Source organism: Serpula lacrymans (genome assembly GCF_000218685.1).
Source record: "Serpula lacrymans var. lacrymans S7.9 unplaced genomic scaffold SERLAscaffold_5, whole genome shotgun sequence".
In the NCBI taxonomy this organism is placed as follows: Eukaryota; Fungi; Basidiomycota; class Agaricomycetes; order Boletales; family Serpulaceae; genus Serpula; species Serpula lacrymans.
In genome coordinates this window covers 1,355,817-1,375,261 of record NW_006763294.1, presented here as the reverse complement: position 1 = coordinate 1,375,261, position 19,445 = coordinate 1,355,817, and the positions used below count along the sequence as shown (strand labels likewise).

Here is a 19,445-nt window from a genome sequence, read left to right as displayed (position 1 = left end):
GTGCCGGACGCAAAAAGTACAAAAGGCGAGATACAAAGACAGGCGGAGGATGCGAAAGAGAACCTCTTGGAGCCAAAGAACGAAAGGGAAAGACAAGAAGGGAAACAAAAGGATAGAAAGAAAGACAAAGAAGCACGAAATGGACGCAGTCGGGGGATTTACGACGACTGCAGCAGCGATATATATTATCTGGCCAGGGCCAGACCTGTCAGACAAGGCTCTGATACCCCGTTGCCGTCACACAGTCACGCCCTACCTCCTTATCAGGACATACCTCGCCGCTCTCTCCGGCCGGGCCACAAGGTCTCCTTCCCGATATATTCCTTCCTTGCATCCTCTCCAGATGGTCTCTGCTGTGTTCCCAGTGCATATCCAGTATATTGCGGTATAACTCCTGTCGTCAGTACTAGCACCATCCACACTGGATGTTACCCACGAGTGTGATCATCAATCGAAATCGAAGTGCCTCACGTCACAACCCTTTCACATGGAGGCTGTATCCCTCAACATCTCTTCAGGCAGTACATCGCATGTCACCGCTCATTTTATCCAGGAAAACAACGTGCAGAATGCGTCGAAGACAAATTATCGTTGGCAACCAGGACAATGCGAACAACTCTGTCGACGTATTTTCTCCCTGTTTTTCTTGGGAAATCTGGCAAGTTATTGATCAATAAATTGATTGTGTCGTGACCGTAGGCTTGCCGAACCCCACACGGGTCCCGGTATGCAGCCACGGGCGGCCCGTGTATGGAACTAGTCTCTCTGGAACTTCCCGCCTTCCTCTTGAACACACTGCGGACCCGTACTTTCCATGAAAAATATACGTGTCCTTCCTGGTAAGCCGCCCAAGCTCACAGTCTTGCACTAAAAAGTGTTCCTATTCCCCACCATCACGAGGCTATCCAAACCTTGCTTAGCCTCGAGGCAACTTGGTGGGATACCGTCGTACCAAGCAGACCACACCCCTGTACTTTAGCCGTGCTCACCGGCGACGTCAAGCAGAAACCCAGAAAAGCTGAAGCCATATCGAGAGACACGGTGAATCACTTAGAGGTCACCTGGTGTCAAGTCAACTGCTATCTACGGGTGGTACAGCCATCCCATCAGAACGTGTTTTTAAGAACGATGACTGCGGTACTACGTACTACTCCTCTCCACCCCTTCTTAATCACAGCTTCAAGTCAGTGAGCTCAAGGTTGATATTTTTACACACAGGAGTGCGCGGTCTCCTGAACACGTTCAGCTAGGGCTTGTCTGCTGTATCCATGGTGCAATTTGTAATATGTCAGCTCAGGGGTGTGCTCAACCCACGTTTCGCTGCAGACACTTGGAAACACTGAACTGGAACCTTCATTTATCAAAAGACCGGACGATATCAAAAACTGCTACTACGAGCTGTCACCTCTGTAAATACCAGTACTCCGAGGTATTGCTGTCGTACGTTAATTACATTATATATCTGTTAATTAGCTGCGCTGCATTTGATCCTCAAGCAGCCTCCGCCGGTTATAATATTGCTTATTGCAATGTACGTTTGTCCAAGTCATTGAAGGCGACAATGGTGCAACACTGGCGTTCGTCGCGCGTTTGTTAATTGATGCAGAGCTCACCAGATCAGTCAGACGTGTTTCCTTGGTGCAAATGTCTCGAGCCAGGGGCTGGCCCCACATCATTTTGTAGTGGAGCGCCTGGTATATAGCTAAGGGGACACCTTTTCTGCGTCAGCTACTGATGTGAATGAGGTGTTATCTGTCTACGGTTACTATAAAATGATGATCATACCAACGCAGAACATGTATTAGTTAGTACCCGTTTACAGTGCCTTTGCCTGTAGCGTCTATCGCGATGGACAAAGTGTTTCATCGGTGGGAGCAATCTATACCAGTGCACGCCACAATGGCAAGTCTCTAGCATCTCTCTTCTTCTGACTTCCATGTAGACCACCCTTTGCGAAACTCGTCATACGAGTCTCCAATACCCTCCACATAACAAAGGTATGTATGTTCGTGATGGTTAATGGCCGGTGTTGTTCTCCATATAAGGCGACGAATACTGGCCGTACGCCGCGATCCGATCATGAATTATGTTCGGATAGTGTTCGGACTCAGTTTCGGATGCATCAGCTTTTTAGCACAGTGACTTGATTCCAACAAGTTCGCCTGCAGTCCAGCGGTGCATTCACTGCTATAAAGTTTCTCTACACCACCATCGTATCCATTGCTTTCCAATCTCTACATTATCATCGTTTTCAGTACCAACAGCGACAACAATGGCATCGATGGCAGCCCCCACGATAGTCCTCCCAGACGCACTGTCCAAACCCATAGACGTCCTCATGATCGATAACTTTGACTCATTCACCTGGAATCTCTACCAATCCTTATGTCTCCTCGGCGCAAACGTCACAGTCATCCGCAACGACGCCATCCCCGCCACCGCCCTTCACCAGCTCCAGATCAAGTCCCTCATCATCTCCCCAGGACCAGGGCACCCCCAGACTGACTCGGGCATCTCCCGCGAGGCTATCCGCTACTTCACAGGCAAAGTGCCCGTCCTGGGCGTGTGCATGGGCCTCGAGTGTCTCGTCGATGTGTATGGAGGTGCTATCGGGTGAGTTTGGCTCGTTTGTATGGTCTGTGTTCTGAGAACTGATGGATTTTTGGCTGTGGGCGGTGGTGCGGTGTGATGGAAACAGATACGCGGGAGAAATCATGCATGGAAAGCTCAGTCGTATACGACACGACGGACGAGGCTGTCTCAAGGGCCTCCCACAAGGCTTCCTCTCCACGCGCTACCACTCCCTCAGTGCATCCGTAAAGACCTTACCCCAACATCTCATGGTCACTTCAGCAACCGAAGAGAGCGGTGTCATCATGGGCGTCCGCCACAGAGATTACACCCTCGAAGCTGTGCAGTACCATCCCGAAAGCATCCTCTCCGAAGCAGGCGACGATCTGATGCGCAACTTCCTTGCCCTCAAAGGCGGATATTGGCGTGAAAACCCCGATTTTGGAGTGCACGACACGACACTCCCGCCCTTTCCCGTCGACATCCTCATGGGCAACAAGGCTGAGGAGGCAGCGGCGAAAACAAAGGTGCCGACGATACTGGAAAAGATATATGCACAAAGGATCAAAGATGTGCAGCACGCTAAGTCGATTCCAGGCGCGACACCCGGCGATCTCGATATTCTTCTCTCCATGCACCTCGCACCCCCACTCACACCTCTCGTCGCCCGGCTCAAAGCCAAAAAGCCAGCGTTGATGGCAGAAATCAAGCGTGCAAGCCCTTCAAAGGGGAACATCGCGCTCAATGCCAACGCAGCGCAGCAAGCGCTCACCTACGCCCTCTCCGGCGCATCCGTCATCTCCGTGCTCACCGAGCCCACCTGGTTCAAAGGCAGCCTTCTCGACATGCGTCTCGCCCGCCAAGCCATCGACCACCTCCCCAACCGGCCCGCCATCCTCCGCAAAGACTTCATCCTTGACGAATATCAGATCGCAGAGGCCAGATTGTATGGCGCGGACACTGTTCTGCTCATCGTCGCTATGATACCCGTCGACAGGCTTCGCGTCCTGTACGACTACTCGCTCTCGCTTGGCATGGAGCCCCTCGTCGAAGTCAACAACTCACGCGAAATGTCCCTCGCGCTCGAGCTGGGCGCAAAAGTGATCGGAGTGAACAATCGCAATCTTCACGATTTCCAAGTTGACATGGGCACGACGAGTCGGCTCGTCGACATGGTGCGCGAAAAAGACGTCATACTCTGTGCCCTGAGCGGTATATCCAGTCCCAGCGACGTGCGCCAATACTCAGAGCAAGGCGTCGCCGCCGTTCTCGTTGGCGAGGCGTTAATGCGCGCCACGGACACAAAAGCGTTCATACACGAGCTTCTCGACTGGCCTCTGCCATCACCTAGGGAAAAACAGGCACCGCTGGTGAAGATATGCGGCATAAGGACGGAGGAGGAAGCTATCGCTGCTGCGGACGCCGGCGCCGATCTCCTGGGTCTCATGTTCGTCCCGAGCAGCAAACGCCGCATCTCACTTCCTATTGCGCGCGAAATCTCACTCGCGATACACAATTCCCTCGGATCACGTTCATCAGCCGCCTCGGCCACGCAGAGGGACGAGCTCGTCAACGAGCCCTGGTTCGCCACCCACGCCCATCGTCTCGCCAATCAGCCTCGCCGGCCACTCCTCGTCGGGGTGTTCCAGAACCAGAGCCTGTCCGACATTCTGGATGCAGTGGCCTCCGCCCAGCTGGACATGGTGCAGCTGCACGGTAGCGAACCGCTGGAATGGGCGAAACACATCCCCGTCCCTGTCATACGCGCATTCCACGTCGGGCCGCAGGGGTCTGGGTTGGAGGACATCACGCGCCCCGGTCTGCATGAGTTTGTGCTTCTTGACTCGCAGCGGGCGAGCGATGGGCTGAGTGGTGGGAGCGGGAAGGTGGTGGACTGGGACCTTGCTGCACGGGTTGTAAAGGCGGGTGAGTTGGTCACCGTGGCGGCAGCCGTCTCCGAGACGGCTGCAAGTGCAGATGAGCCAAAAGTAAATGGGAGTCAGGGAGAGGTGAACGGCGACGGCTCTCACGTTCCCAAGTCCTTCATGCCCATACTGCTGGCTGGGGGCCTGACTCCGGAGAACGTGAAGGAGGCTATACTCAAGGTGGACCCATGGGCCGTGGATGTGAGCGGCGGGGTTGAGACTGCTGATGGGAAAGGCAAGGATATGGAGAAGGTCGTTGCTTTCATCAATGCAGTCAAAGGAACATGAAAAACATAAGCTACCGCGAAAAAATCTAAAAGCTGGAATGTTGACGGTTGAGCACCGGATATGTATTGTACTAATGATTTGTATTCATTTGGATTTGAGCGGAACACCCGTGTTAACGGTTGTAGTCAACGGCTGGAATTCTGACCGGGAGAACATGTAGCACATATGGGTTATAAGAGGCTTTATCAAAGATCGTCGATAGGATGCCCGGAGAAGATTAGACTATACGTACAAACCAATCTCTTGGGCAATTGCTCTCATATAAATACCATCTCACTATCTTTGCCACTAACGCTGAACTGACTGCTTTATATTGCAGATCGCATGCAATTCTCAGTGCAAGGATACATACATTTCTTTTTGTTGGGACAGCCAATGTCGGACCGCCGTCGCCACTGAGAGCACCACAGCGTAGTATGTAAGCCGATTCGCCGTTGCAAAAAGAGCAGTCTGGTATCAGAACCTCAAATGCCATCGCATCCCCTTGCATTCTGCAACCCAAGCCCACCAGGATGAATGTGGATTTCCAGGTTCCGTATCACTGCCCCCAGCTAGCTCCAGTCCAAATCCCTCGCTGGAGCTACAATGGCGTACCACAGCTCGTGGTGAGTCTTCTCAGTTCACTCAAAGTGGCTCAGCGCTAGCGCTCTCGTTGCGCGGCCGCATTTCACCGCTGATGTTAACGCTGAGCTGACGTTTTCTCACTCTATATCGCAATACATCGTCGATGCGATCAAGACTTTGCCTAATGGAATGTCCTCCGCAGATGCTCAGGCTCTCAAAGAGAGCTTGGCTGTACTCGAGATCGCAACTGTCCCAACAGATATTCAACGTTACGTCCGTCAGATTGCCTTGTCTTGGGAAGACTACTTTCTGCCCAAATATCCTGGCCCCTTCTTCAAGGTAAGAGTCGCCGACGTCCGTGCTACTGGGGGCTCCCTCAGCACTGCGCTCCAGCTCTACGACGAGGTGAGTCAGACACTCAGCTTTTTCATCCACAAAATAACGACGGCGATGGCGCTGGGTCAGGTCCGACACTCCATCGATCCGAAATATTCGTCCTCTTTCGAAGACTTTGTCACCATCGTTCGCAGACAGGCACAGCTCGATGCTCAGCAACAAGGTGAGGCTTTTTCGCCCCGCGAATCATCTTTCATACTACCAAAAGCGACCTTAAACGTCTAAAAAAATTCCTTTTATAGCCCTCAAGAGCGGAAGTCTGACGTTCTTCCAGACCTGGAAGCCTGCTCGGGAGCATGCCAACCCTTTTTCGTGGCCCATGCTTCCCGCCGGTGCACAGGAGCTGCAGGCAGCTTGGCTCTCCTCGTCCCATCAGCAACACTACCTCAACTATGGCTGGATCCAGTCTAACCATGTCGAGCAGACTTTCAAGCTCACGCACGAGGAATGTATCCCCATCCCTTCTTGCTTTTTCCTTGCTGCCTCCTTTATTGACTTTATTTTTATCCTACTTTTTTATGTGTATATCGAACATACAGTCCACTGAGCAGATCGTCCGTGACGGGCCTTCTCCTTCTGCAGTCCAGTGCCTCCCCGAAAGCGTCATTCAGGAAAGAGAAGCCGTTTCAGATATGCTGCAAGACATAAGTGACGTGCGTATTCCACTTTTACCTTCTCTCATTGCCCTTTTTCACTGCTAACTCCTCCCTTCCTGCTTGTTACCTACAGGCCTACCTGGACATCATGAAGATCCAAGAGAACGTCGAGCTGTTGACGACCGAGATGCTCAAGAGTATTCACAGCAAGATGATGCGTTCTTCCAAAGTCAAGTTTGGCGATGGTAGCACCCACCTGCGCTACATCAACGCCGGTTGTTCGCGTCAAGTCACGCAGAAGACGCTTATGATCAGGAGCAGTCAATACAACCTCGCGTTCTGCCCTCCCGAGCGCGTCGATCAGCAGCTAGACTATATTTGCAAGATGGGCAGGGTGAGTGCAGAGAACCTCCAGCTAAATCGGCTGAAACAAGTCTGGTGCTGACATTCGAAACAAACATTTTACTCGAACATCAAAAACCGAATTGAAAAAAATGAACGCCTTCACTAGCAATACATTGCGAGATGGCGGAACCCGTTTGCAACCGCTGCTTGGTTGCAGATCACATTTGTCCGCTGTCACCCCTTCGACGTGAGTGATCAAGCGTGGTGAACAATATAATTGAACATGGTTTTTCTTTTCTTTTTCTTTTTCTTGCTTGGGATACAGGATGGCAATGGGCGGATGTCGAGACTGGTCTCTTCAATCCCCCTACTTCGCCACCGCTTCCCGCCCCTCTGCCTCGACCCCGCGGGCCGACAAGGGTACTACGATAGCATGAACATCGTAAGTCATCCCCGCCCTTCCCTCCCCGTCTGTTCTCATCTCGCCGCGTTCAACCCCCATTTTATTTTCTTTCTTGCCAGGCTTGGGAAGGCGACTTTGTGCCCTTGATGAACTGTTTTGTCACCTCCATGACGACATCTCTCGAAGACGTGACGAGGATTGTCTGATCCTCACCGATCGCTCTCCCTCTCCCTCCCCTTCCCATCCGTCGCGTGTGAGGCTCGATGTGTCGATGTTCGATATTCGGTTTTTCCGGAAGTTTCAGTGTCCTGTGTTTTTTGTTTTTTTAATGTGTTTTGCATTTTTAAAGAAAACACATATATCATGATACTAGTTTCGTCATCTTATCATCTTTTTACCCCGAGACAGATACCCTTGTAACAAACCCTTTTATACGGATACTAACGCTTCCCCCCCCCCTTCCCCCCTTTTTTTCTGTTTCGAATACCTTGTAATCTTAGTAGCCCTGACTGACTGAAAAAAAGACCCTCTGGAACACCGACTGACTCTTATGGTTCGCGTATAGACGGTAAAGTTCATTGAAAATCGATCATCCCCAGTCGCATATATGAAACCCCAAGGCTTCAAGGACATGTGACAACGAAGAAGTGCAGAGAACCAACCAAAATTGTCCATTTCAGCACACAGAAGCAACTTACATCTCTAATCCACATCAGAAGAAAAAAAAAGAAAACAAAAACAAAAAGAGATTACAGACAATAATCGATCCCGGGTTGTAAGAACGATTCTACGATACAGTAAATTCACAGCACACTTCTTCCTCTTTCTTTTTCACACTTTAAAAATCCCCCTATCTGATCTCTATATTTTCGAGTCCACAATCATATAGCTCAGCCAGTAGCAGTCAGTTAACTTGGTTTAACGCTTCCCCAAATGTGTACCAGCCAACTCCCGCTCGAGCTCTTCGCTGGGATCGTCCATGATGGGAGTCGGGGGACGGTGCGATGGGGCGGTGTACCCCGAAGTAGCACCATGGACGGGCCCGTACTCTTGCACGGGTGAATTGATAATCTCATCTCGAGTCGGGATGGGCAGGCTAGCAGGGGGAAAGGGTGTTGCATCAAAATCCCTCCCAAAATGTTTCCACAAATCAAAGCAAAAAAAAAAGACCCACCTGTCTTGCCTGCGAATCTGTCCAGCAGCTCTGGCTTGCGCACGAACCTCGGCGCGGAACGAGTTGACCTCTTGCACGATCAGCTTCTTCATGCCTTCGATGGAATCTTCTTCCTCGAACGAAAAGTCGAATTTCTGATCACATTCGTCGTGCCATCAGATTCATTGATCGAGAACAAGAAAGAATAGGAGGAGGACATACAGATTCACAAATAGGTTCATCGGCAGGATCGTGCCACACCTGCAAATATGGGTGGTTGAGCGCCTGCTCGCAGCTGATGCGCTTCGCGGGATCGAAGCACAGCATTTGGGAGAGCAAATCGATGGCGAGAGGGTTTGCATGCGGGTAGAGTGTCGAGAATGGGACGCGCGGCTTGATGGGGAGCGAGCGTATGTAGTCTTGGGCCTAATTTTTTGAACGCAAAATGTGAGTGATATTTTGGACAGGGGAGACGTCTGACATACCCTAGGGGAACCAACACGACGTAAGGTATCCTCAGACGGGGTACCAAGATAATGCAAGATCTGATTCAGTTGGTCCACATAGCTGTTTTAAAAACAATATATGAACACCTGGTTCCAAAATTTGAGTTGAAGTATTACTCACTCTCTCCCCTTATAGATAGGCTTTCCGCCTAACAACTCGGCCAGAATACAGCCAACAGACCAGACATCAATAGCAGTAGTCTAGCGCGATGTCAGACACACGCCATTCAACTGCGATGGAAAAAGGCAGGACGTACGTAGTTTGCAAAGCTCAACATGATCTCAGGCGCTCTGTACCACCTAGTGGCAACGTATTCGGTCATGAACCCTTGGTTGCCAGCCGACTTGGATGCACCTCCTCCAGGGGTGTATCCTCTCGCCAGACCAAAATCACAGATTTTGAGCTCGCAGTCTGCATTGACGAGCAGGTTTCCAGGTTTCAAGTCACGGTGGAGTACGTTTGCTGAGTGGATGTACTTCAATCCACAAAGGGTTTGGTACAGGAAGGACTGGAAGTGCGCGTCGGTGAGAGGTTGGCCAGAGCGAATCTAAGGAACAGGGGGTAAGGCGTTAGAGTCGCGATGCAGGGAATCGGGCTAAGACTCACGATCGCGTGGAGATCGGCCTCCATAAGTTCTTCCTGTAAATGAAAACGCGTTAAGATATGAAAGCTAGTGGTAAGAGATTTAGCTCACATAAAGATAGACTTCGTCAAAGTTTCCATTAGGTTGGAAAACGATATCCATATCATACAAACATGTGATCTGGGAGATAGTCAGCTCGAGAGGGTGGCAGAATGAGACATCCATTCGATCCTACGTTCTTGTGTCCTCTAAAGTGATGGAGCAGCCTGTATGACCGAGGACATGCATGAGATGGTTATAGTATTCGAGCACGAAGATCGAACGAACCTGATTTCTCGAAGGCACCGCTTCGTCAGTATACGCTGTCAAGCGCAGTCAGACCCTAGACGCCGCGCCAGCAGATAGAGAGATAACCGACCTTTGTGTTGATATTGGTGATCTTCTTAATGGCACAACCCTCTCCTGATCTGCGATGCCTGGCAGCGACGACGCAGCCATATGCACCCTGGCCGAGCTCCTTGACGTACTGGTACTCGGAGTCGACGATGAAGGTCGAGTTGAGGGCGGTGAACGTGTGTCTCTGCATGCTGGGGGTGACGGCGAGCAAGATATGCTGGCGATGAGGGGGGAGATGGGGGAGAGGAAGGAAGGATGGTGGGATGGTGGTTATAGCGCAAGCTGTGGGCGGTGCTTGTCGCAAGCAAGAGAGAGAAGCCCTGCGCCCTCAGGTGATCTTGAGTTGGGCGCTCATGCAAGTGGAACATCTAATCGATGGCCTATACTTGGGCCACAGCCACACCGCTCACTCTCCTTTCCAACGCGGCCCGGCACCATGCGACCCTCAATACCACTACCACAATGTACAGCCAACAGTGGCTGTATCCTCATCATCCCTGTACACGTCGGCACGAGGAAATGTCTTTCTGATCCACCTTCCCGGCGCTCACAACCTACCATCAGTCACTGTACTGCTTCACTCTTACAACAGTATCATCGTCAATGTTCAAACAGTCCACACCACTCACAATAGCGAAATATAGTGACAGCACATAAACAAATGTCATTGTAATGAAGGTAGGAATATATTGACTCATTAGTTGCTGCTATCGTTAGTATGCGACGTGGTAGCGAGGCCAACACGGGAGTTGCCAGTGTCGAAGACAGAGTAGAAGCGCTGCCTGTAGATCATCACGAAACCCCGCCTCAGATCAATCAGAAATCATCAAAGAATGAAATGACTCTTACAGGAATGTGTAACCGTTGATGAAGTCAAGGCCACCGCCAGATTTCGTACCCAAGTTAGAGACAATGAGGTAAATGCTGCTGCTGTCACCACCAATGTCGCTGTTCAACGAACGAGGCCAGATCTGCGCGTTGGGAGACAGAGTGTAGGTGTTACCACCAATGTTGAAGTCCAGGGGCTTCAGAGCGCTGTACTGGGCAGAGGTAATCTTGAGAAGACCAGTGGCATTATCCATAACACCGCCCGTAGCAGTCTGGTAGGTGGAGAATGCATCTGAAAGTCAGATATTTAAACCTTCACCAGCTACCGACATCAAAAGGCGAAAAACCCACCAGAGGCAATGAGAGTGAGAGTGGTTCCAGTGTCGACAATACCAGAAGTCGAGCTCAAGATGCTGGTACTGCCGTAGGTGATGGACTGGTCAATACCCCAGTACTCGCTGGCGGGCGACGTAGAAGTGATAGGAATGTAGTTGATAGAGCCGGTGTACTTGGACGAATCGGTGCCACCAAAGGTCAACTCACCAGTGCTGTCGGAAGCAGCAGCGGGGGAGAAGAAGATACCAAGGACGTCGCTGGTGATGGTTCCAGCGCTGAAGAGGTTGTCGGTGACGGTGGGCACAGTGTCGGTGTTGCTGACAGTGCCAGAGGTCAAGTCGACGGGACCGACACCGAGAATACCATCAACACCGCTGAAGCCGGTAGCGTTGGTGGCAACACCAATCGACTGGCTTTTGATAACGAGGCTGGAAGAAAGCGTGACAGTGTCGATGTATTCCTTACCCGAGAAGCTTCCAGAGCCATACGAGACGGACTAAGGATATGACGCGTCAGAAAGCAGAAGGAAAAACGCGAGACTGGTCAACACTCACGACAGTGTTACCAGTGTCCTTGCTAGAGCTGGTGGGGGTATACTTAGCTGCGGCACCAACCCAGGTGTTCGAACTACCAGTATCAATAAGGAGCGTGTCTGCAGATCGTGATTGGCACAACAAGATCAGATTAAGTTCCCGAAGGAGCAAACGTACATTGCGTAGGCGGGGTACCAACACCGATAGAAGCCGTGTAGCTCACACCATCGGTGGTAGCACTGACAGTGCCATCGCGCTTGCCCTTGGTGACACTCTGGAGAAGAGATTGTGCACGGGCTCGGTCGATCTCAGCAAGGTTGGAGGTCCCAGAAGCGTTGACCTTGGCGACGAAAGAAAGAGTGGCGGGCTCTCTTCGGACGGGAGTGGCGGAGACGATAGAGACGGCCACGAGGAGTAAAGACAGCAAAGCGGAGGAAGGGAACATCATGGCAGGTATACTTCGAAGCACTTGGGAGACGACTAGTTCAAGAATGAGAGGGACCTTTGGTAAATGGCCATCCGAGCTTTTATGTACAGTATATGAATGGGGCACGTGTATGGACTTGTACTGCAGCAGTACTAGTTCGGACGCCGCATTAGTACTGCGGTCGGCCTCAATGTAACATGTTAGCGTGTTCGTTTGGCATGCAGGCTCATGCAGGTGGCTTTGAAATGACTTGGCAAGAGTGCGGGAATCAAATCACTGTAAAGGAATAATCCACTTTTCAATTTCGTTTAAGTTAAGACTCGAATTGGGGTTGTCCCGCAAGTGGGTGCCAGACTCGTTGGAAAACAGGGATATTAAGCTTCTGGTGACTCACAGTACGCAGGTTTGACTGAACCGACCTAAACAAAGGCATCCGAGTAAACAACGATGACTTGAGCGAACAAGCTGTAGTACTTATGTAGGGTGCCGTAAACGATCAGTACACCGCAAAGAGCCGATGACCGCTCGTAAGATGCGTCGTTGTCAGTGACACCTCTATCATAGGAGAATTCTTCCGACGAAGATATGTGCATGTGTACGTATCTATCATGCCTGGTCATAGGATCATCCTCAAAATCGACGCGCTACAGCAACAACCTCCCATCAGTCACTCCAGCCCGACTCTAAAGACAGTGAGTAAAAGAGGTTGGACCTGGGATAAATGACTGGATCTCTCATACGCAAAGCAATACTATAGAGCTAGGTTCGTGCCAGTTGGATTGTGACAAGGTCAAACTCAGCTTTTACATGCCTCCTGCCGCCTTCCAGGCCTTTCAGAATCGTTATTGGGTTTGAATATAGTTCCACTGAATATCAGTTGATCAGATTATGCAGCATTTCCTGACCTTTCCATTGAGTTAAATTGAGAATTGAGTTGAAAAAATCAGACTGGATCTTAGAAAAAAAGGCTAAACCGATGTGATTAGACTCTGACAGACTCACATGCCGGTGCCGGCACTGTCAAATGATTCACGCTCCGTTTAGTCTCCCTGTACGTGTGCTCTCGATATGAATTTAGCTGTAAGTAAAACAGTAGAAATGACAATTTGTTTTGATTTATACCCTATGTCACACAACATCTTCGATGCGGCATACTATCATAGGTTCAGTTCGCTGGTGGACGTGTGATGAACCTAGCTTCGTAACGCTACAGTAATCGCTATACAAAAACTGCTCGAATGAGGTCGGTCCCAGAGTCTTTGGATAACAATCATATATCTACTTGCAATTGGTTCGTCGGTATGATGCTATCTCATCGCTCTATCTCCCACCAGCTAAAGATCTTTAGGAACGTTATAAAAAGTGCCAAGCTTGTGTGTACATTGGCACACCGAGCGAGCAACCGAAAGGAGTTCATCGCGGTGACAACACATAGCGTGCTCAACTTCTTTCGAAAAAGTCTGGAGATGAACATTCTCAGCCTTGCAACAATCAGACATTCACACGATGAACAGAATCCCAGATAAATCCATGCATGAATGGCGGAAATATGATGATATCGAGTGTACAACAGCGTAACTACAACATTTTTGTATCCACAAATATGTCCGTATTTTTGACACCCCTCTACAGTACGAAACTCATAAGACAACCATCTATAAATAATTGTATATGCCTCGTGGTATCAAAACAAGTGTCGTTACAATGCAATGGGACGGAAATTATACCGCTCAGTTGCTGGTGTCGTCAGTGTGCGAGGTGGTGGCGAAACCGAGCTGAGAGTTGCCAGTGTCGAAGACAGAGTAGAAACGCTCACTGTAGATCACATAAAAATGTCAGAATCAAGCTCAAGACTGGTCTAAAAAAAGGGTTCGTCACGTACAGGAAAGTGTAACCGTTGATGAAGTCAAGGCCGGAGCCGGATTCAGTTCCAATGTCGGAGACAACGAGGTAGATGCTGTTGGCGTCACCTCCAAGGGCGGTGTTCAACGAACGAGGCCAGATCTGGGCGTTGGCAGACAGAGCGTAGGTGGTACCACCAATCTTGAAGTTCAAGGGCGAGAGAGCGCTGTACTGGGCAGAGCTGATCTTGAGGAGACCAGTGGTCTGGTCCATGCTACCACCAGTAGCAGACTCGTATTTGGAGAATGCATCTGAAAATCGCAAGATTAATAATCGATAAACACAAAACCGCGAAACGCTTACCAGAGGCAATGAGGATAAGGGTGGTTCCAGTGTCGACGATACCAGCAGTGGAGCTCAAGATGCTGGTGCTGCCGTAGGTGATGGACTGGTCAATACCCCAGTACTCGCTGGCGGGCGATGTGGAGGTGAGGGGAACGTAGCCGATCGATCCGGTGTACTTGGACGAGTCAGTTCCACCGAAGGTCAACTCACCAGTGCTGTCGGAAGCAGCAGCGGGAACGTAGAAGATACCGAGGACGTCGTCGGTGATGGTTCCAGCGCTGAAGAGGTTGTCGGTGACAGTGGGCACAGTGTTGGTGTTGCTGACAGTGCCAGAGGTCAAGTCGACGGGGCCAACACCGAGAATACCATCAACACCGCTGAAGCCAGTGGAGGTGGAAGCGACACCGATCGACTGGCCCTTGATAACGAGGTCAGAAGAGAGCGTGACGGTGTCGGTGTATTCCTCTCCGGAGAAGCTTCCAGAGCCGTAAGAGACAGACTAATTAGGAAAGCACGTCAGAAATTAACAGAAAAGGTGCAAAACCAGTGTGGTGAATACTCACGACAGTGTTACCGGTGTCCTTGCTGGAGCTGGTGGGGGTGTACTTGGCAGAAGCACCGACCCAGGTGTTAGAGCTACCAGTGTCAATGAGGAGGGTGTCTGCAAATTGAGATTAGGACAATCAAATCAGCCGAGCTCTTAAATAAGAACACTCACATTGGGTAGCAGGGCTACCAACGCCAACGGAAGCCGTGTAGGTCACAGCCGTGTTGGCAGCACTGATGCTGGCAGCACGTTTGCCCTTAGTAGCACCCTGACGCAGAGATTGTGCACGGGCCCTGTCGGCCTCAGCAATGTTGGCATAACCAGAAGCGTTAACCTTGGCGGTGAAGGCAAGAGTGGCAGCCTTGGCCTCCCTCTTGACGGGGGTGGCGGAGACGGCGGACAAAGCCACGAGGAGCAAAGACAACAAGGCGGAGGAAGGGAACATCGTGACAAGGAATTGACAGGGATGTGATAACACGGCGCACACTGGAGGGAGTGAAGAAACTGTGACTGCCATCCCGACGAGTTTATATACCTTTTAGGACTATGTGCGCACCATGCGGTATCCCGGTACGAGCATATGATCGTACTAACTTCCTGAGATACAGGAAGAGATAGATACACAAGTGTTCGCCTGTGACCAAATTGATGTGCGGTGCGAAAAGGTGGAGATCGAGTCTACGACTTGAGGTTGCGATCTTGGGATCCAATCCAAAATTACGTAGTATGTATCATGCTTTCGAGAAGCAGGCGGGAATGGGAATCTTGTCGCAGGATCCGGATCCTAGAGTCGTGGAAATCCCTCATGATGGCCGGTAGCAGATGGGGGTTGCAACAAAGATACTACGAAAAATGTGATCCCGAGGTGACTACGAAAAGCACGACAACAATGCTGAATGAGATTTACCCAAGAGTGTGGTAGCGGTAGTCGATATAAGCTGATACAGCCCAATTTGCACTGATTGACACCACAGCAATTGATCAGACTACTATGCAGTCGCCAGCCACGTGAAGGGCTGCCGAAGTCATGATAACTAGCATAGACAGCTTGACAGCTGGATGCGCTCCACTTCGATATGAGCTGAGAAACGATCGACATCGTGTATGTTTGAGAAGCAGCTAGCACAATACTCACTACCAACCACCCACATGGTAGCCGTATCGCTTTGGACTTTGAACGGCCAATCGCCAGCCTGTGCCAGTAGCAGCTAATATGAGGCAAAAAGACGTCGACCGTATCGTCATATCAGCAAAGAAGAGCGAAATGGGCAATCGAGTAAGTGCAGGTTCGCTGTGTTCAAAAATAGCCTAGAAGATCTCATGAGTGCACGTGTAAACGGAGAAGCGAATAAGATACCAAGCCCAGGCTGTTATTAGATTGAAGCGATATGTCAAAAATAGGCTAACTTTGAATTCATCAAAGTCGTCGAGCAACCACCCTAAAGGCGTTGCAACGCATGCTCGTGTCATTGCAGTATGTTCTCTGGACAAGCAGCACACAACGGTTGCCTTTAGAAGTGATGCAGTCTGTACTGCAAGTGGCAGTGATGCCCGAGTACCTGTGTGTTACGTTCCAGAATCCCAAGCAGAGGTTGAACACGGTCCATATGCCTGTGGAGCGAGCACAAGTACAAGTTGATTATCTTGGTATTCTTCACGACCGCCTACGAAACGTAACGGCAGATGACGCTCCCACAGGTCGTGCAACTCTTCGTCTATACGTCTGGGGTAGGCCGAGAGATTGTCGTAAAGAAAGGACCGAGAGCACCAGGATAGGAAAACATTGTAATACATTGCCTGTGGACAGGAGTGATGAATGAATGTATAGAATCTGATACGATAAAGCCCAAGTCAAACATAGCATCAAGTCTTCCTGTACTTCTGTGATGCAGGTAATAAGTGTGGCAGTGGTTTCCCTGTACCATGACTGCAAGAGGACAACAGCTGACCCAGTCTTTCTAGTCTAAGACGTCTACAGACAAAGCCCGATAAACATTTATCACGTGTTGGGAGACTAAGGCGTTTAGAAGGCGAAGTCGAAGCACAGAAGAGCGAGAAGCATAAGGTAAATATTATACCGACGGACCATTCCGGGCCTCATCAGAACAGAAATATCTTAGCGACATTCCCTTGTGTCCTATAACCAGTATCGGAAGAAACGTCGTTCCTCTTTCCCCATTCTTCATTTCCTTGAAATCTTTGAACCCGTGGAGATACGGCAGCGGCATGCTTGAGATTGTGATGTCCTCAGATGAGACCATCTGAGCCCTTGCCATGGATCAAGATAAACCGTCAATGAGTCTTGTCGAGTCCAGACACAGACCTTACTACGCACTTAGCTTGACGTGAATCACTTGATGAACCATGTCTCCTGCCTACTGTATTTTGCACACACAGCATTTTGTCGATCGTTATTACAACCCGAATAATAATGAAATATTAATTATTATACCTGGAATGTGTACGTAGTGCCACACCTCTCAACCTCTCCTCAATCCCAACTTCCCAATTTGTAATCTGACAACGAAACCATCTATTACCTCTTCTTCCATATTATTGATGGCATACTCGCAATGTACAACTCGCCGTGCATTCACCTGATTCGCAGCTAAACTCGTCTCGGACGCATTATTTTCCTTTTGCTGTTCGACACCATTGTGATTGCTATCCCCGGTATTGATAGCCAGGATAGCCTCCAGTATAATAGGATCTATAATCGGAGCTGTCACATCTAGAAACTCGCGTGGCAGACCACGCTGGATGGCCAATGCACGCTGTTCAGGAGACGTCGGGCTGAAAAGTTTCACGCAGAAATCGAGCGACCGTTGTAACTCCTCTTCGGAAAGCCGGGTACCCATATCAGATGCACCCTGGATAACTGCCCTCCTTGATGAGCACGTGCAGCTTTCGCTGAATGTAAAAATATGCATTCCACGAACCTGGTCGGATAGCCGCAAACGCGCGATCATAACCATCTTCCCCGACATCATTCAAGACGCTTGTACTTTGTGCTCGAATTTGTTTGTATGCACTTAATACAACAACCTGGAACCTTGCATGTGATATACGGTATTGATCCAAGTACAATAAGCATGATAGCTGTGCTAACCTCGTATAGCTCATCGAGAACCTTTTCGTGTGCCATGCTGCTGCTTCAGCTTCTGCACAGTCACCGCGCAAGGCTGCGCATATCGTCGCGGCAGCCGAAAGCGCTGAAGTAAGCGCCAGATGGACACCAGATGAAAAGAAAGGGTCGATGAAAGCTAGGGGTGAACAATCAGCCCGAATAAGCGCTACAAAATCAACGCAGTTCCTTGTTATCGTAGACTCACCGCCTGCGTCTCCGGCGATGCGAAAACCAACACCTGCGTATTCCCGAGCCGAATAACTAAAATCTGATGCAGATCGCACAATGGGGTCCATTTCACCAGAACGGCTACCCACGCTCAGTTTCGAAGACAGCACGCCATCCCCAATGAGCTTGTATAGATTTGGAGCCAGAGGAAGGAAAGAACGATATCGGCTTTCCAGTGAAGTTCCGAACAGCGTTTTCGATTGGTCGTTATAATTTTGCTGATTCATCACAATGCCTACTGATGTCGTACCATCGTGTAATGGTATAAACCATCCCCAACCTGATTCATCTTCGAAGGAAAGATGAACAATACGCTACAACTCATCTGTAACAGACACCCACCTGTCAATGCTTCGAACCAAGGAGAACCTTCCCTTGATGTTCCGATGCCATATGTACCGGCGCCACTCCAATAACCCCAAATGGCTATATTTTTGAGGGAAGTGTTGAAATGTCTATTGATAAGATATTTTGTCGACATTAACCCAGCACGCCCAGTTGCATCTACCAAGTATTCAAACGATGTCACACCGGTGACCACTTCGCCCTTGGCAGAGACTTGCACCCATTCTGCAGCAATAGGCCTAGCTTGCTCCGAGCCTGAGGTCGAAAAGCGGAGGGACTTGACCCGTGTGTTCTCAAAAACATGTGCGTTGCAAGTTTTCGCATGGTTCAGAAGCATAAGATCGAACTCTGAGCGGACCTGCGCGTAGGCCCAACGTTGAGAATTTACCTTATTCATTGAAATTTCCCCACACTTACGACATTCCAAGCACTATTGCTATGTCCCAAAGCCACGAAATCCGTATCTGCAGGGAGATATATCTTTATGCATATTGTATCGGATGAAGACGGGTTGAAGGTTCTTACAGCCTTCTCGTTTGAACTGATTGAATTTGATTGCTGACCCAGGCTACGCCGCATATGACAATGGTGTGTGATTTTGGGAGCAATATTGGTTCGCACCTTGTGTTTGAACCCACACTGTACTAATTTCTGCTCTGCGTCAATGAACCTCAGGTAATGCCTGACAGAAGGAATCAAGCTTTCCCCAACATGATATCTTGCCACCATCAACACAGAGATTAGTGTGATGTAGCACAAACACAACGTAGCAAAAAAAAAGGTTACCTTGGAAACGTCGCAGCTTCAATGATCGCCACGCTTATACCTTCCCTTGCAAGAACAGAAGCAGCGTAACTACCAGCGGGACCTCCACCCACTACGAGGACATGTATATGCTAACATGTGATTAGATCAACGTATATTCGCTTAGCAGACTAGACTCACCACGGGAGGAGAGAGGGACATGATACTCGACGTGCACAGGTAAGGTAATACTCTCGTGCGATGTTTTGTGGTCGATGTCCTGCTTGCTAGAAGGCATTTAGTTAGTAGGTTAACGGGAAAGTAAACAAAGTCAGGATGCCGATCGTGCTAAGAAGCCTAGGGTTTCTAAAAAGCTATCACAGAAGGTCAGTTCTGCGAAATGTCCGCATCGAGGA

At 49.9% G+C, this 19,445-nt stretch overlaps 6 protein-coding genes across 6 annotated transcripts; 4 read left to right on the top strand and 2 right to left on the bottom strand.

Annotated features, from left to right (window-relative positions):
- Positions 1-2,151: 2,151 nt before the first annotated feature.
- SERLADRAFT_355322 (uncharacterized protein) lies at positions 2,152-4,889 on the top strand (the record flags this gene model as incomplete). Its single annotated transcript, XM_007316617.1, has 2 exons — positions 2,152-2,613; positions 2,699-4,889. The coding sequence occupies 2 exons, from the start codon at positions 2,273-2,275 to the stop codon at positions 4,782-4,784; spliced, it is 2,427 nt and encodes an 808-aa protein (XP_007316679.1).
- A 180-nt stretch (positions 4,890-5,069) lies between these two features.
- On the top strand, positions 5,070-5,648 carry SERLADRAFT_463651 (uncharacterized protein; the record flags this gene model as incomplete). Its single annotated transcript, XM_007316616.1, has 2 exons — positions 5,070-5,389; positions 5,523-5,648. Coding segments are annotated over 2 exons (219 nt in total), but the record flags the coding sequence as incomplete, so codon positions are not given.
- Positions 5,649-6,562: 914 nt separating this feature from the next.
- On the top strand, positions 6,563-7,604 carry SERLADRAFT_385255 (uncharacterized protein; the record flags this gene model as incomplete). Its single annotated transcript, XM_007316615.1, has 4 exons — positions 6,563-6,734; positions 6,852-6,932; positions 7,011-7,127; positions 7,208-7,604. The coding sequence occupies 4 exons, from the start codon at positions 6,648-6,650 to the stop codon at positions 7,292-7,294; spliced, it is 372 nt and encodes a 123-aa protein (XP_007316677.1).
- Positions 7,605-7,737: 133 nt separating this feature from the next.
- Positions 7,738-10,057, bottom strand: SERLADRAFT_463646 (uncharacterized protein; the record flags this gene model as incomplete). The annotated part of the gene is made up of 11 exons (XM_007316614.1): positions 7,738-8,184; positions 8,263-8,396; positions 8,464-8,667; positions 8,727-8,808; positions 8,869-8,948; positions 9,005-9,295; positions 9,355-9,387; positions 9,443-9,511; positions 9,567-9,597; positions 9,659-9,693; positions 9,750-10,057. The coding sequence occupies 11 exons, from the start codon at positions 9,915-9,917 to the stop codon at positions 8,007-8,009; spliced, it is 1,305 nt and encodes a 434-aa protein (XP_007316676.1).
- Positions 10,058-16,001: 5,944 nt separating this feature from the next.
- Positions 16,002-16,496, top strand: SERLADRAFT_463638 (uncharacterized protein; the record flags this gene model as incomplete). Its single annotated transcript, XM_007316613.1, has 1 exon — positions 16,002-16,496. The coding sequence occupies one exon, from the start codon at positions 16,043-16,045 to the stop codon at positions 16,403-16,405; it is 363 nt and encodes a 120-aa protein (XP_007316675.1).
- A 569-nt stretch (positions 16,497-17,065) lies between these two features.
- Positions 17,066-19,444, bottom strand: hal2 (putative halogenase; the record flags this gene model as incomplete). Its single annotated transcript, XM_007316612.1, has 10 exons — positions 17,066-17,463; positions 17,525-17,637; positions 17,695-17,848; positions 17,918-18,229; positions 18,283-18,643; positions 18,703-18,749; positions 18,811-18,853; positions 18,907-19,003; positions 19,072-19,181; positions 19,231-19,444. The coding sequence occupies 10 exons, from the start codon at positions 19,249-19,251 to the stop codon at positions 17,066-17,068; spliced, it is 1,656 nt and encodes a 551-aa protein (XP_007316674.1).
- Position 19,445: the final 1 nt, after the last annotated feature.